This window comes from Galeopterus variegatus, unplaced genomic scaffold (assembly GCF_000696425.1).
Source record: "Galeopterus variegatus unplaced genomic scaffold, G_variegatus-3.0.2 Scaffold2681, whole genome shotgun sequence".
NCBI lineage: Eukaryota > Metazoa > Chordata > Mammalia > Dermoptera > Cynocephalidae > Galeopterus > Galeopterus variegatus.
Window position 1 is genome coordinate 223,393 of NW_007728792.1, and position 13,558 is coordinate 236,950.

General features: G+C 46.9%; 1 protein-coding gene across 1 annotated transcript in view; it reads left to right on the forward strand.

Moving 5' to 3' along the window:
- Positions 1–13,558, forward strand: part of ST8SIA5 (ST8 alpha-N-acetyl-neuraminide alpha-2,8-sialyltransferase 5) — a 78,712-nt gene that overhangs the window by 23,358 nt on the left and 41,796 nt on the right. The window contains exon 3 of the mRNA XM_008582617.1: positions 8,519–8,626. Within this exon, the coding sequence (XP_008580839.1) occupies positions 8,519–8,626 (108 nt within the window). The remainder of the gene's footprint in view (positions 1–8,518; positions 8,627–13,558) is intronic.

Consider the following 13,558-nt stretch of genomic DNA (forward strand, 5'->3'; position numbering starts at 1 on the left):
CATCGTTCCTACTTTTTAATGTGATTATAAAAATAATACATGCTTATTATAAAGCTTTTAGAACAAAAATGTATAATCAAACAGGAAAAAAATAATCCCTCATAAACCACCACTCAGAGACATATTAACTTTCTGGCATGTTTTCTTTCAGGCCTTCCTCTAAGCCTTTCTTTTAAAATAAATGAGATAACAATGAATTTACACATATATACTAATTTTTTTGTGCTTAAAACTACAGATTTCCCCATGTCGTTTAAAAGGTCTTTGGATATACGATGTTTTGGTGGCTACATGGCCACCCATCATTTAGAAGCACTGCAGTCCCCAGCTTTTCCCCAGTGGTGGGTATTCAGCATGTTTCCTGATGAGTTAAACACTCCAGGCAACAGTCTGTCTGGTTCAAACCTTTGTGTCGTTTTGATCATTTCGTGAGGATAAAATTCTGGAAGGGGTATCATTGGAACCAAAAGAGTAAGCATTCTGAAGCCTTTTGATACATATTTCCAAATTCTCTTCCAGAAAGGTGATACCAATGACTAGCCCTAGGTATTAGCATTACATGTATTTTGTCACTTTGATAGGTTAAAGAAAGTTGTATTATTTTCATTTTCATGTCCTTGACTACTAGTGAGATTAAACCCGTCCCTAAGTTTACTTTTGTTTATTTTTTGAAAGGTAGTACATGCATGTATAAGATTTGAAAGGTACAAAAGAATGTGCAGATGGAAAGAAAGACTCCTCACCTTGTCCACCAATCACTCCATTATTTTCTCTGGAAGCACACATGAAGTTCACGCACGTGAATCGCGTCTTATTAGGTACAGTTGGCTCTGCGTATCTGTAGGTTCCACGTCCATGCATTCACATCAACCATGGATTAAAAATATTTGAAAAGAATTTAAAAAGAACAGTACAACAATAAAAATAATACAAATAAAAAATAGAGTATAACAACTATTTACATAGCATTTACCTTGTATTAGGTATTATAAGTAATCTAGAGATGACTTAAAGTATACGAGAGGATGTGCATAGTTTACATGCAAATACTAAGCCATTTTATATAAGAAACTTGAGCATCCTTGGATTTTGGTATCCTTGGGGTTCCTGGAACCAGTCTCCTGAGAATACTTACCGAGAAAGGACTGTATAAACTTTTATGTGCTCGTTAGCATTTATATTTTTGCTTTTGTGGACTGCTTATATCCTTAGGTCCAGGGTTACTGTTCCCCCTTGACAGGTGAGGAAACTGAGGTTAAATGCCAGTAGTCATGCTGCTAGTGAATGGTGGAATGTGGGCTCTGGGGGCTCCCTGTGCAGGAATCTCTGCAGGCAGGCTTTGCTTGGAGGTGAGGCATCTGCTTGGATGGTTATCAAAGCTCTCAAGCAAGTGGCCATCAATGGGTCAGTATTAAAGGGACATGGCAGCTGCAGGTGTGTGAGTGACTGAGAGATACTGGGAGCACCTTCTTGTCCAGAAGTTTCTCCCTGATCAAACTGGTGCTTCTGCCTGAAATCCCAACAAAGGCTATTCAACAATTGGGGGCCGTTTGCTCCTCACTGAGAACTAGGAGTTTCTGAGATTAGCACTGCAGCTCTCTGCTTTTCCTCTCCCCTCACACCCCACCTGTAAACTCCCCCAGGGACCCCACCTGTGCACAGGTGGTCATTTTCAATTAATAGTTAAAACTAGACTATCAGTTCTTGAGGACAGCAGCAATGCCTCCTAGCACTAAAGAAGACCATGTGTGATGGTTGGTGGAAAGACAGCCATTCTTTTGGAGATATGAGTGACAGGTCCATGAGTAAGATATTTTAGGGACAGAGGATGACTCCTATGGCCCTTTAAGTCATGCCCCTTCCTGCCTGGTGACCCTTTCTAACATTGCTGGGATTATCTATTATAAATCTTGCCTCTTGGGGTGGGAATTTGTCTGGGAACACCTCTCTGGCCACAGCCCCTTCACCCACGCCAGGAAGGGTGGACTCGATGAGAAATCTGGTGAGTGGGCCCTGCTGGTCCTCCCCCTTGCTTTGTCTTTTCCTCTTTCCTAGGACTGGTGAAAACCTCCTGCTCTAATTTCCCTCAAGGGGGACTCTGGGGAGGGTGGAATTCAGGATCCCAGAGTTCCAGAATCTTGAGCTACCCCTGTCAGTCCCCTTTTCTTACCCAGTTTGCTTAAGGGACCTTGAGAAAGATAATTTTAGGCTGTTGTCTTCCTTAGAAAGGACATAATCTTGTAGGGGTGATGGGACACACAGAGAGCTAGGCAAAGGTGACCACAGACTCAGGCAGGAGGGGAGGTTCTGGAGGGGCTGGAGAGGAAGCATTGCTTTGGTTCTGAGTGCTGGGTGGAGTGGTCGGGGAGGGCTTCAGGGAAGAGATGGTGCTTGAGCTGGACCTGGAGGTTGGGGGGAGGGTTAGGTAGGTGGGGGCCTGGGGTGAGAGTGGGAGCCCCAGCAGTGGCTCAAGAAGCTGAGATTCACACAGGGGTACAAGTAAAGCTGCAGGCAGGATGGCTTCTGCAGGGCCGTTGAGTTGAGAGTTTGGAATCTTATTCTTTGGGTTGTGGGGATTCTCAGAAAGTTCTGGAGCAGAGACATGCTCCTCAGTTCTGATTGCAGTGTTCAGGCTGGCTGGGCAGGGAAGGCATGAAGATGGGGACACCAGCCAGGAAGCATGTCCTCTACTGGCCTGAAGAATGTGGTAATGACAGTGACTTCAGTCTCACCCTCCAGACCTATGGGGGACTCAGCCTGAAGCAAGAGGCCCTCCACATGGCTCATGGAGATGGATTTGGCTGCATTTTGTCTTGAGGCACTGGCCAGCCTTTTGGTGGCCTGGGCTGTATGCTGTGCCTTGCTGGGTTTGGTACTCAGCACCTGACGTCCTCAGTTCCAGCGTCAGGGTTGGGGTTTGCTCAGTGAACCCAAGTGTCCGCAGTGCCCACTGCCCTGAGCCCCACAGATCTGGCCTTTTTCAGCTCAGCCTCTCTGGTGATTCCACTATCTGAGTGGGCACTCAATGATGCTTGGCCCCAGGCCCACCCTGTGCAAAGGCAGATTGTGCAGGTGCCCACATTCTGTGACTGGAGAGCTGCAGATGCTCTACGGCCCTCTCCCCATAAAATTGCCTCCCCTGAGCTCCTCCAGTGCCAAAAGTTTTATGTTAAAAACCTGTGACTTTGGGTCTTCAGTCAAAATGAGAAAGGATCTCAGAGATGATTTAGTCCAACCTCTTCATTTTGTAATACTCTATGGTTTGTTTTATGTAAAGACTTCATCATTAAATGATCCACAGCAATGGCAGCTGCTCTAATAATATTAGAAATATTGGATAAAGGGGCTGGCCCGGTGGCGCACTGCTACAGTGTGCCACTTGGGAGTGCGGCGGCGCTCCCGCCGAGGGTTCGGATCCCACATACAGATCGGTTCCGCTCACTGGCTGAGCGAGGTGCGGTTGCAGCACTGAGGGTTGCGATCCCGTTGCTGGTCCCGGTCCGGTACGGGCGTGACACTGAGGGTTGCGATCCGTTGCCGGACACGAAAAAAAGACAAAAAGGAAAAAAAAAAAAAAAAGAAAGAAATATTGGATAAAGGAAAAGTCTTTGTTTTGTTTTTGAAAAAGCGTGGGGAACATGGGGTTAAAAGAGAGAAGGAAGAAGCGTGGGCCCTGCAGTTGGACTCAGGCTTGAGTACTCTATCTGCTCTTTACCATGTCTGGGCAGGTTTCGAGTCCAATCTTCCTAGCCTCAGTTTCCTCATCTGAGAAATGGGGATAATAATACGTACTTCCAAGGTTTTAGGGGGATTCAAAATAACATATAAGCCTAACACAGGGCCTGGAACATATATTTTTTTAATCCACTGTCATAAATTTTAATAAGATAGCACCTCACAATTTTGGAGGATATTATTAATGGAGGTAACTTCACTCTAATGGAAATCGCTTCTCTGAGATGTGATGTTGCCTTTTGCCCTGACACTCCCCTGGTAGTTGACTCTGGGAGGCCTGGACAGCTTTCAGCATCCTCAGATGGCTGCAGGATTCATTGCCCTGAGAGCAGGGGCTGGAATTACATGACTGTGGGTTACACAACAGGGGACCTGGCTGAGTCGGTTGTCACCAACAACAAGCACAACAGAGAAAACCTGTGCCTCAATGAACTTATCCCAGATTTCGTAATCAGAAAATCCAGACGGAGGCTGTTCTAATTTTAACAGGTGTGGAACTTTTGAGTAAGTATGGGTGTGAGGTGGCACCATAATCTTTTCAGTGCTTGAGGCCTCGAAATGTCTGACTCCAGTCTTGAATACGTCAGTTTACGTAATTCTTTATATCTCATGTTTCCTTAGGTTTAAGACAGCGTCCAATGTTAGCTTACTCTGCAAGGTGCAAAGACCCTGCAGGGCTGACTGGGTCCAGGAAGCTGCCCTTGGCTACTCCAAGGCCTTGTTAGTGGTTGTGAGTTTTGCACAGTTAAACACTCGCTTTTTAAAAATTGTTTTAACACATTTTTATTATGGAAAGATGGAATATAAATGGTTATAGAGAACAATGTAACAAACATTTATATAGTCATGACTGAGAATTAACAATGTTAAATGTTAGCATTCTGCCATACTTATTTCGAAACTCCTTCTTTTAAAATAAATCAGGCATTAAAAACAAATATAGTATCCCTTTTTAGCACTTAATGTTGCCCTATCATGTTTGCTAATGTTTTCATGTGTGTTAATATTTTTATGTGTTATTTTCATGTGAATTAAAAAAAAAATTTTTATTGGAGCATAATTGACTGTACATATCTGTAGGGTACAGAGTTGAATATCAATACCTGTGTGCAATATGTGATGTTCAAATCAGGTTAATTCGTAGACACAACAACATACAGTGCGATCGTTCTTCATGGCCCTTTTCCAATTCCTCCCTTGCCCTCCTCTCCCTCCCCCTTTCCCACCTCTGGTAACCTCAGTTCTGTTCTCTTCTTTTGAAAGTTCAATGTGTTATTGTGATTGTTGTATCTTTCTTTTTTAAAATTAATTAATTAAATTGTTTTAGTTCCCACTTATGAGTGAGGACATGCAGTGTTTCCCTTCCTGTGCCTAGCTTATTTCACTTAACATAAGTTTCTCTAAGTTCATCTGTATTGCTGAGAATGGCAGACTTTTCGTTCTTTTTTATGGCAGAGCAGTATCCCATTGTGTAAATCACGTGTGTTATTCAATCACCTTCACTTCATGGCAAGTATTTTGAAGACAAGGATTTGCTTTTCTTTGTTACTTCCCAGTGATTAGCAAAGCTTCTGGCACATAGTAGATGCTCAATACATGTTTGTCGAATGAATGAAAGAGTGAATAAAACTCCTTTTTTCTTTGTTATCCTCCTTCATACCACCATACACCTTCCTCGTTGGGGTTTAATTGCCTAATAACAGGCAATTCCTACACTTAGCTCAGGAATGGAATTTAAATTATATATTGATTTTGAAAATTGTACAATCAGGGTTTTTTTTTAGATAAATCAGAAAACATTGCTAAACCAAAAGAAGGAATAAATTTTAATCCAGGCTACAAAGATAACCAGCTTTATGGTATAAAACCCAGTAGAAATGGACTACTGCATATCCTTTTTGTAGACTGTTTTTTTCACTTAATTTGTGATGAGCACCTTTCTGTGTCATCATATTTCCTGCACTAAGATTGTAGTAAATGCCTGCTCAGTAGTCGCTTATTTCTACAAGCATAGGAGGAGCTGTTGTGCAAGGGGACAGCAGGCTCTCACCAGGGGAGGGGAGTGACAGTGTGACTAGCCGATCCTTTGTGCCTGGCCAGACTATTTTTAAGGCTCCTGTGAGTTTCATAGCAAACTCCTGGGCTAGAAATTGTTTTTAATATGCTTGTGAACCAGCTAATTTGCCAAATCCCAGGGGTAGATATTATTATTTTCTTGGCCTTTATACAGCCTGGTAAAGGCTTTTAGGAGTAAAATCCTTAGGACCAGACAGTCCTGGGGGGGTTTTTTTGTTGTTGTTTGTTTTTTTTTTTAAAAGATGATCAGTAAGCAGATCTTAACTCTTGACTTGGGGTTGTCAGCACCACGCTCTCCCAAGTGAGCTAACCAGCCATTCCTATATGGGATCCGAACCCGTGGCCTTGGTGTTATCAGCACCACACTCTCCCAAGTGAGCCACGGGCCAGACCCTAGCCCTGGGTTTTAATCTTAGCTTGGCCACTGAGCCTTGTGACCTTGGGCAAGTTACAAATCTCTCTGAGCTGCACATTTTATCACCTATACATGGAGATAATGAGACTTTCTGTATGAGGCTGTTGTAGGAATCAAGATCGTGTATGTAAAAGGCCTGCTTCATAGTAGGTACTTCCTTCCAAAGAAACCAAACCCAAATTCTCTCTAAGAAAGACCTTGCTGATCTCTTTGAAATGAAATTTAACCACTTCAACAAATAAATAAATGAATAAGTCAATAACTACTGAATCAGAACAAAACCAGAGTGCTGCTGTTTTCTGAATGGACTGAGAACTGGATGGACATTCCTTTGGCTTCAGGCTCTGTCCTGTAAGTTGTGGCTATTCCTGTCCCAGGCAGAGCTCCCTCTGCCGTGGAGATTGGAGAGCGTGAGAAGGGAGTCAGCAGTCCCTCATCAGAGCACTGATTGAGCACCTCATGTGTGCCGCTCTCTGTAAGCAGAGTTTCAAGGGCCCTTCTCAGGCCAGAGTCTGGCTGGGAAACTGGGCTAGCATGCACTGGGACATGAGCTAGACTTCCAAGGAGCAGTAGGAGAGGTGTGCAGCTAGGAGATGGCTCAGCTCCTTGATACTCTCAGTCAAGAACTTTGGAGACACCTGAGACGGTTCCCTCACTTGAAAGATGGGAACAGAGGTTTTGAGAGGTGCAGAGACTCGACTGAGGGCACTCAGCTCATCAGAGAGTATGGGTGGACCAGTTTCCAGCCCCAGCAGCCATTGGCTATCCCTTTCCTCAGCTTAGAGGCTATTTATTATTATGGGTTTTATTAGAAAAAGAAAGTCTGCTTTTTTCATTTGTCTCTTTTCCCTTGAGTTCCTTTTTTATTTTTTCACTGTTGGTTTTGTTCTCTGACTTTTTGGTTAAAGCTTTCTTCACATGCTGATGGTTTCTAATAGCCTGTCATGTTTGGGGGCCAGTGAGTCACTAGAAGGTTCCTTGGAAACTCTGTGTATTGTTGTAGACGGTGGTTCTGAACCAGGGCAATTTTGTCTTCAGGAGATATTTGGCAATGTCTAGAGACATTTTTGGTCATCACGACAGGAGGGTCAGGGGTGAGGTGCTACTGGCATCTAGTGGTAGAGACCAAGGATGTTGTTTAAAATCCTAAAATGCGTAGGATAGCCCCACAACAAAGAATTAGCCAGCCCCAGATGTCCATAGTACCAGGTTGAGAAAGCCTGTCCTAGGGTGATCAGGTGGGCACCAGCCCTTTCCTCCATAGCTGTTTCTTTTGAGCCAGCCAGTTTCCCTCCTGAGAAACCCATCCCTAGCCAAACTTGCAGGTCAGGTGGCTGGTCTCAGCATTCTGAAGCTGGGTGCACTCGGTAAGCAGACTTTCAGGTACACCCTGCTCTTCTCAGCACAGGGTCTCTGTACATGAGGAAAACAGGGCAGAACTCCCCTGTGTCAGCTTCTCCAGAGCAAAGCTCCTGGTGTCTGTTGTGCGTGCAGGTGCAGTGACCAGACAGCTTGGGCTTGGGAAGGGAATCTGGTGTATGAGTGTGTGTGTGGTGGAGGGAGGGGTGGAAGGTCATCCAACTGCTCCTAATACAGACTTAGAACAATTCTTCTGCTTTTAGCTCTGTTTTGCACTCCCACCTTTAGTTGTACACTGTGGACAGATCTGCTTCTCGTAGGTAGCCAGGGTTCTACTCTCTGGCCTAAGTTGATGAACAATCTGTTTTCATCTTCCAAAATGTTGTCACTAGCTCCTCCTATGTCCTCCTCTCCACACCCACATCCTTTTTTATGCCTTTGCTGTCATTTTAGTCAGTTTTGGGGAGGGAATGGAGGAGAACATGTGTGAGTCCATAATCTTTAATCAGGTGTGGTATCCTTGTGCATCAGAAAACTGTAGATTTCATTACGATCTTTGAAGTGCGTCTGGCCACCAAGGAGGACAAAGCGCTGGTGGTTAGAGCTCCTCTGGTTTGAGTTTCTGGAGGTGGGAATAGAGGGACAGCACCATGTAGGAGGTAGAAGAGCTCCATGACCTTAATCTTGCTCAGCCTCAGTTTCCCTCTGTGTGAATTGTGTAACTCAGCCCGGCCGATGAAGATGAAATGAGGGATGGCTGTAAAGGGCTATGGTTTATTACAGTCATCCTCATGATTGGAGTCATCACCATCATCTCTATTAAGGCCATGATGAAGGCCATGTGTCATTGGGCACAGTGACAGAATGTGGCTCTCTGGCCAACAGGTTTAACCCAAATATGCATGAGTATCGACTGCCCCATTTTCTTGCCAGAGGCCTCCAGTTTGGTTGGCAGAGTGGCGACCAGCTGGCCAATTGGACGGGGCTCTTTAATGTCACGGACGACCAAGCAATGCAGAGCAGCAGTGACTCCAGCTCCAGGTACAGACCCTGGCGAATGGCCTGGGAGGGGGGAAGCCTGTCCTGTGGTGACCCTGCAGCCCCTGTTCCATTGCCCACCCCCAAGAGCTGCCCTCAGGGAAGAAGTGGCTTGTTCTGGCAGCTCAAAGCTCGCTGCACTTTGGGGTCCCACTTGTCTTTAACTTGAGGGGTGAGTGGATCTGAACGGTGAGGGGTAGGACCCAACCATGACAAAGTTGGGACTCACTGGCCCCTGCGGAGGAGAAGTAATGCATTTTTCAAGGACCCCCATAAAAATTTTTTTCAATGCTTTGAAAAAGTAAAGGTGTGGTTTCAATGTCAGAAACCAGTTGGGCAAATGTCCATGGACAGCCCTGAGGGTGTGGGATGGCCACATGCCATGGTCTGGGTTGGAGGGCCTTCTGCGGGCCTCTTGGGGCCACAGTTCTTTCCATACATGTGTGGTGGGAGCCCTGGCTAGTTGCTTGGCCCCTGAGATATAGGGAGGGTGAGTGGTCCATGGTTGTCCTTCAGATGTTGAGCACCCAACGTTGGCCTGTCTGCTGTGCGACCTGCCCTCCCAGATGGGGGTGGTCTAGGTAAGTCAGCCAGTGTTGCCTCTCTGGGAAGGACTCCTTGAAGAGTTCATAAAAAGGATTTGCCTAGGAAATGCTGGCCAAGTGAGCACGACAGACAGGCCGTCTGGGAAGCTATTTCTGGGCAGATGTCTTCCAGCTGTTTCTGGGCTGAAACCATGGCATGGGCTCTATTCCTTCCTTTTCCTACCCCCAGCATCTTTTGTCTTTCCTCCCCATCTCCACCACATCTTTTCTTTCTCACTCCCTTTCTCCTGACTGTCTCCTTCTCCCACCCTCTCTCATGACTCAGGCCAGCCTCCTTTTTCCTGTCACCTCGGATCCCTCAAGACCAGAGACTCCACTGGCCTCTGTCAGTTTGGTTTTGGAATTCAGGTGCCCTTTATACAATGTCATCACCAGCTGAGCTGATTTCTTTCTGGAGAGCTGCCATTTGGCCAAGAATTCCCTTAGTCACAGAATAAATGTTTTGTCCACACATCCCAAATTTTTCTAGGACAATTTCAATTTCTTTTTTTTTTTTTTCCTTTTTTGTCTTTTTTACTGACCGGTAATGGGATTGCAACCCTCGGTGTCACACCCGTACCGGGGACTGGCAACGGGATCGCAACCCTCGGTGTTGCGCCCGCACCGCGCTCAGCCAGTGAGCGGGAACCGGTCTCCACATGGGATCCGAACCCTCGGCGGGAGCGCCGCCGTGCTCCCAAGCAACGCACTCTCCAGTGCACCACCAGGCCGGCCCAACAATTTCAATTTCTAATCTCAATTTCTAGCTGACCCCCAAAGTATCCACATGCATGGGAGACTGCAGTATGTATCGTTCCCACATGTGGAAAATAATTGTTAATGTAATTAGGACTGTATGTTGGAGATTTTTTACCTTGGTGTGTGAGCAGCTTCTGCCCTCTTTAATATGGGTGGGATGGCTCCTGGTGGCAGATTTGCAGGGCTTGGGGGAGGACCTAAAGAGGATGCCGTCCCAATTAACCACTGTTCATGTCTGGGATATGGGATGCATTTCGTGGTATTCACCTATTGAACAAGTCAGTGCGTGCCACATTCTGCTGTCTATAATTGTGTGTTGATGTGTGTATGACCTGTTATCATTTATTATTAACAGAGCTGTAAGGGAAGTAAGGAGGTACCAAATATAATCAGAGGTTAAAGAGGGGCAAAAAAGCAAATGAATTGTACATTGTATATACTCAAGCAGGAGCCAGAAGAAGAAGGAGCCGGTCCAAATGATCAGTCTAGAAAACTCCAAACAAGACCACAAAGAAAATCCATACCAGAGAGTGTCCATAAAGGCTGTGGTCAGATCTTCTTACTGGACAGAGGCTGGGGGGCAGAGGTTCAGCCTGAATCAGAAAGTGTATGAGTTATGAAATGTACATTGACATATAGCTTTATTCATTTTAAATCTAGGTCTACAAAGCGTTGTCCAGTAAGTCTCATTAGGAGAACTGCTTTAATGAGTAGATAGGAATAATTTTTAATCAGCAGCTATTTCCATTTAAGTGAGTGCTTTGAACAAGTAGGAAGGTCTTTGAAGACAGTTCTCATCATGTTCAAATTGTGTTGCGATTCCATCTTTTCAGCTAGACAGGGATTGTGCTTCTTCATCTTTGAATTTGCAGCACACAGTGTGACACCTGCCATGTAGCAGGTGCTCAATAAATGTTCATTGAGTAAAAGAACGAATTAAGCAGGGCAATAGTAAAGGCTGTTGGTGAGAAAGCAAACTTCAATTTCGGTGTCCCTGAGTCTCCCCTTAGAGACACATTCCTTTGGGTTCAACCTCATTGTCTCCTGGTACTGCCTTTGAAAAGCTATCCCCAGAAAGGGGAAACACTTCAGAATCATAAACTTGTTCGCAGGTTGGAATAATCAGAGAATTCTCTCTTGAGAAGAGCACATAGTAGGGTAGCCTGAGAGTTCTGGGCTGCTGGGTGGGAAAAGGGAGACAAAGCTGGGGGGTGGTGTATAAAAAGTACAGAGGAGGCAGTGAAGGCAGATTATGTACTCCTGCATAACTGACTGAGAAACCCTCCAAACACCCCCCATGGAGCATGGGACTCCTGGGAGGGTTGGCTGGGGAGGGGGAGGGGAGGCAGAGCCCTTGTCCTCCTTGGCCAGCTCAGTACCTTGACTGCTGTGGCGTGGCCCAGCTGCCTGCCCAGCCGCCTGCCCAGTCGCCTGCCCAGCCATTGCTCTGAGGGCAGTGGGAGGCAGCGGCGCCCTGGGTGGTCTCGGTCCTGCCGGGTGGGAAGTACTGCATCCACTGCCTCAGGACAGCCCAGGTGAAGGTCCCCCCAGCCATAGAGGCTGAGGGCAGCTGAGGCAGGAGTTCCCCAGGCACTGTCCCAGCAGCCAGAGCCAACTCTCAGCCTGGCTCATAGCCACAGCACAAAGGGCTTCGCTCAGCTTCTGCAACTGGACATACAAGTTCTTGTCCTCCCACCAGTACCCACCTCCTACCCCACTTTGAAGCCTTCCCTGATATCCCCAGTTCACTTGACTCCCCTTAAACTCTACTTTCTGTAAGATATGTCTGCTCTCAGGGCAATTTCTATCATTGCACATACTTCTGCGTTTGCTTAGGCATCCCCAAATCCCTGGGAGCCTCGGGCCTTGGAGAACTGGATGGACCACCTGTGTGTGCATCTTCAGGGCCTTCTAGACACTTTAGCTCCAGGTACAGCCCACAGGTGGCCTGGCTGGCTGCCTCATTGGCCCCTTCGTCCAGACTCTGCACCAGCCTCAGCCCTCCTGGTCCTACTGTTGGGATGGGATAGCTAGAGCATGTGAGGAAAGGCAACCCAAGGAACACTCCTGTCTGAGATCCAGAGCAGAGCTGGCCCAGGCTTCTGCCACCGAAGCTGCCTGTGGCTAGGACAGCGGTTTCTCTGCGCTGCTGGGCGTCCAGGTTGGAGTGCTTAGACTTCTCAAGTGGCGGGTAGCCCCAGCCACAGGAGAAAAGAGAAGCCCCAAATTGATGACGTAAGAGAGTCCGCTCCACAGAAGAGCAAGCCAAGTGACTGTCTTGGGCCTGAGTCGAGATCTCTGTGCGTGTGTGTCTAGCAAGTCCTGTATGATACGGGGTTTGGAAGTGTCGTGTTTTAGAGCTGGAAGGAGCTTGACTGAATTCAATTTAGCATTTTATTATGCTGTGGTGAATTGTTCCCTAATTGTTTCAAGACAGAGTGTAATTAGGTAATAAATTACGTGGTACAGATGACGAGCGCTCCAAGAGCTTAGTGTAGAAGTCAGAGGCGCTTGCACGAAGGGGCAAGACTTGGCTTGGAGCTTGACAGTGATGCCAACAGCCAGGTGTCACTGGGGGCGGGCAGTGTGCTGGGCACCTTACATGTATTATTGCATTTAATCCTCACCCTCAAACCTTTGAGGGGGATACTATCATTGCCCCCATTTTACAGATGAGGAGATTGAGTCACCGGAAAGCTAGGTCACTTCTGGCTGGTGGGTGGTGGAGCTGGAGCACACCCTGTACGCTGTGACTTGAGAGTCCCAGCACTGGTGGGAGGTGTTAGACGGATTCTTCTTTCTGGGCTACGGACAGCTCATCCAAGGTTGAGCGTGATCTCCTCCCCTCTCCTCTGCAAGTCCTGTCATACCTTGTGTTCCCACCGTAATAAGAAGGCCGTATTAAGTAGGTCTTTTCTGTGCATATTCCCTCCCATGTTGTCAAAGCTGCAGGTTGGCCTCAGATGATCTCTAGGATCTCTCATCTCCCCCTCCCCATCTCCTTCCCACTTTTTAACTTCTGTGTCTGCTGCCCTCCCCTCCCCCACTGTGCTTAGTGCTTTCCTGATTGTTATCCCTGGAAAAAGCTTCCCTCCACCTGCCCCTGGGGATTCTGCATTTCCAGGAGGAGCCCTTGGGGGTGATGTAATCCCACCTTTCATAGTGGGGTTTCAGGTGTGGTGGTGATGTTGCGGGGGGCAGCAGTGGGGCCGCACTCCTGTAGGTGCAGCTGGTTTAGCTCAAGCCTTTCTGGTCAATTTTCACTTCTGCAGAAAAAGAAAAAATAAAAATAAAAAAAGGACTGTGCTCTTGGGCTCCATGTAGCTGGGAAGAGTTTGGAGAGTGAGGTTTGGCACTGTTCTGGCTGGCTGGCTGCTGGAAAGATGAAAAAGAAAAACAAAAATGGCCGCTTCCCCTCTGCTCCCGCTCACCTGGTGTGGGCCTCTCGTGGCCTGACCGCTGCCAGGCTGCAGGCAGATGAGCCTGCTGGTGGAGGTGGGTTTGACGGTGCTGGGAGACTCCTTAGGTGGTGTCCTGCATGAGCTCCCTGGCCCCTGAGCTTTGTGGCCATTAATTTAGTCTCAGTTGAGTA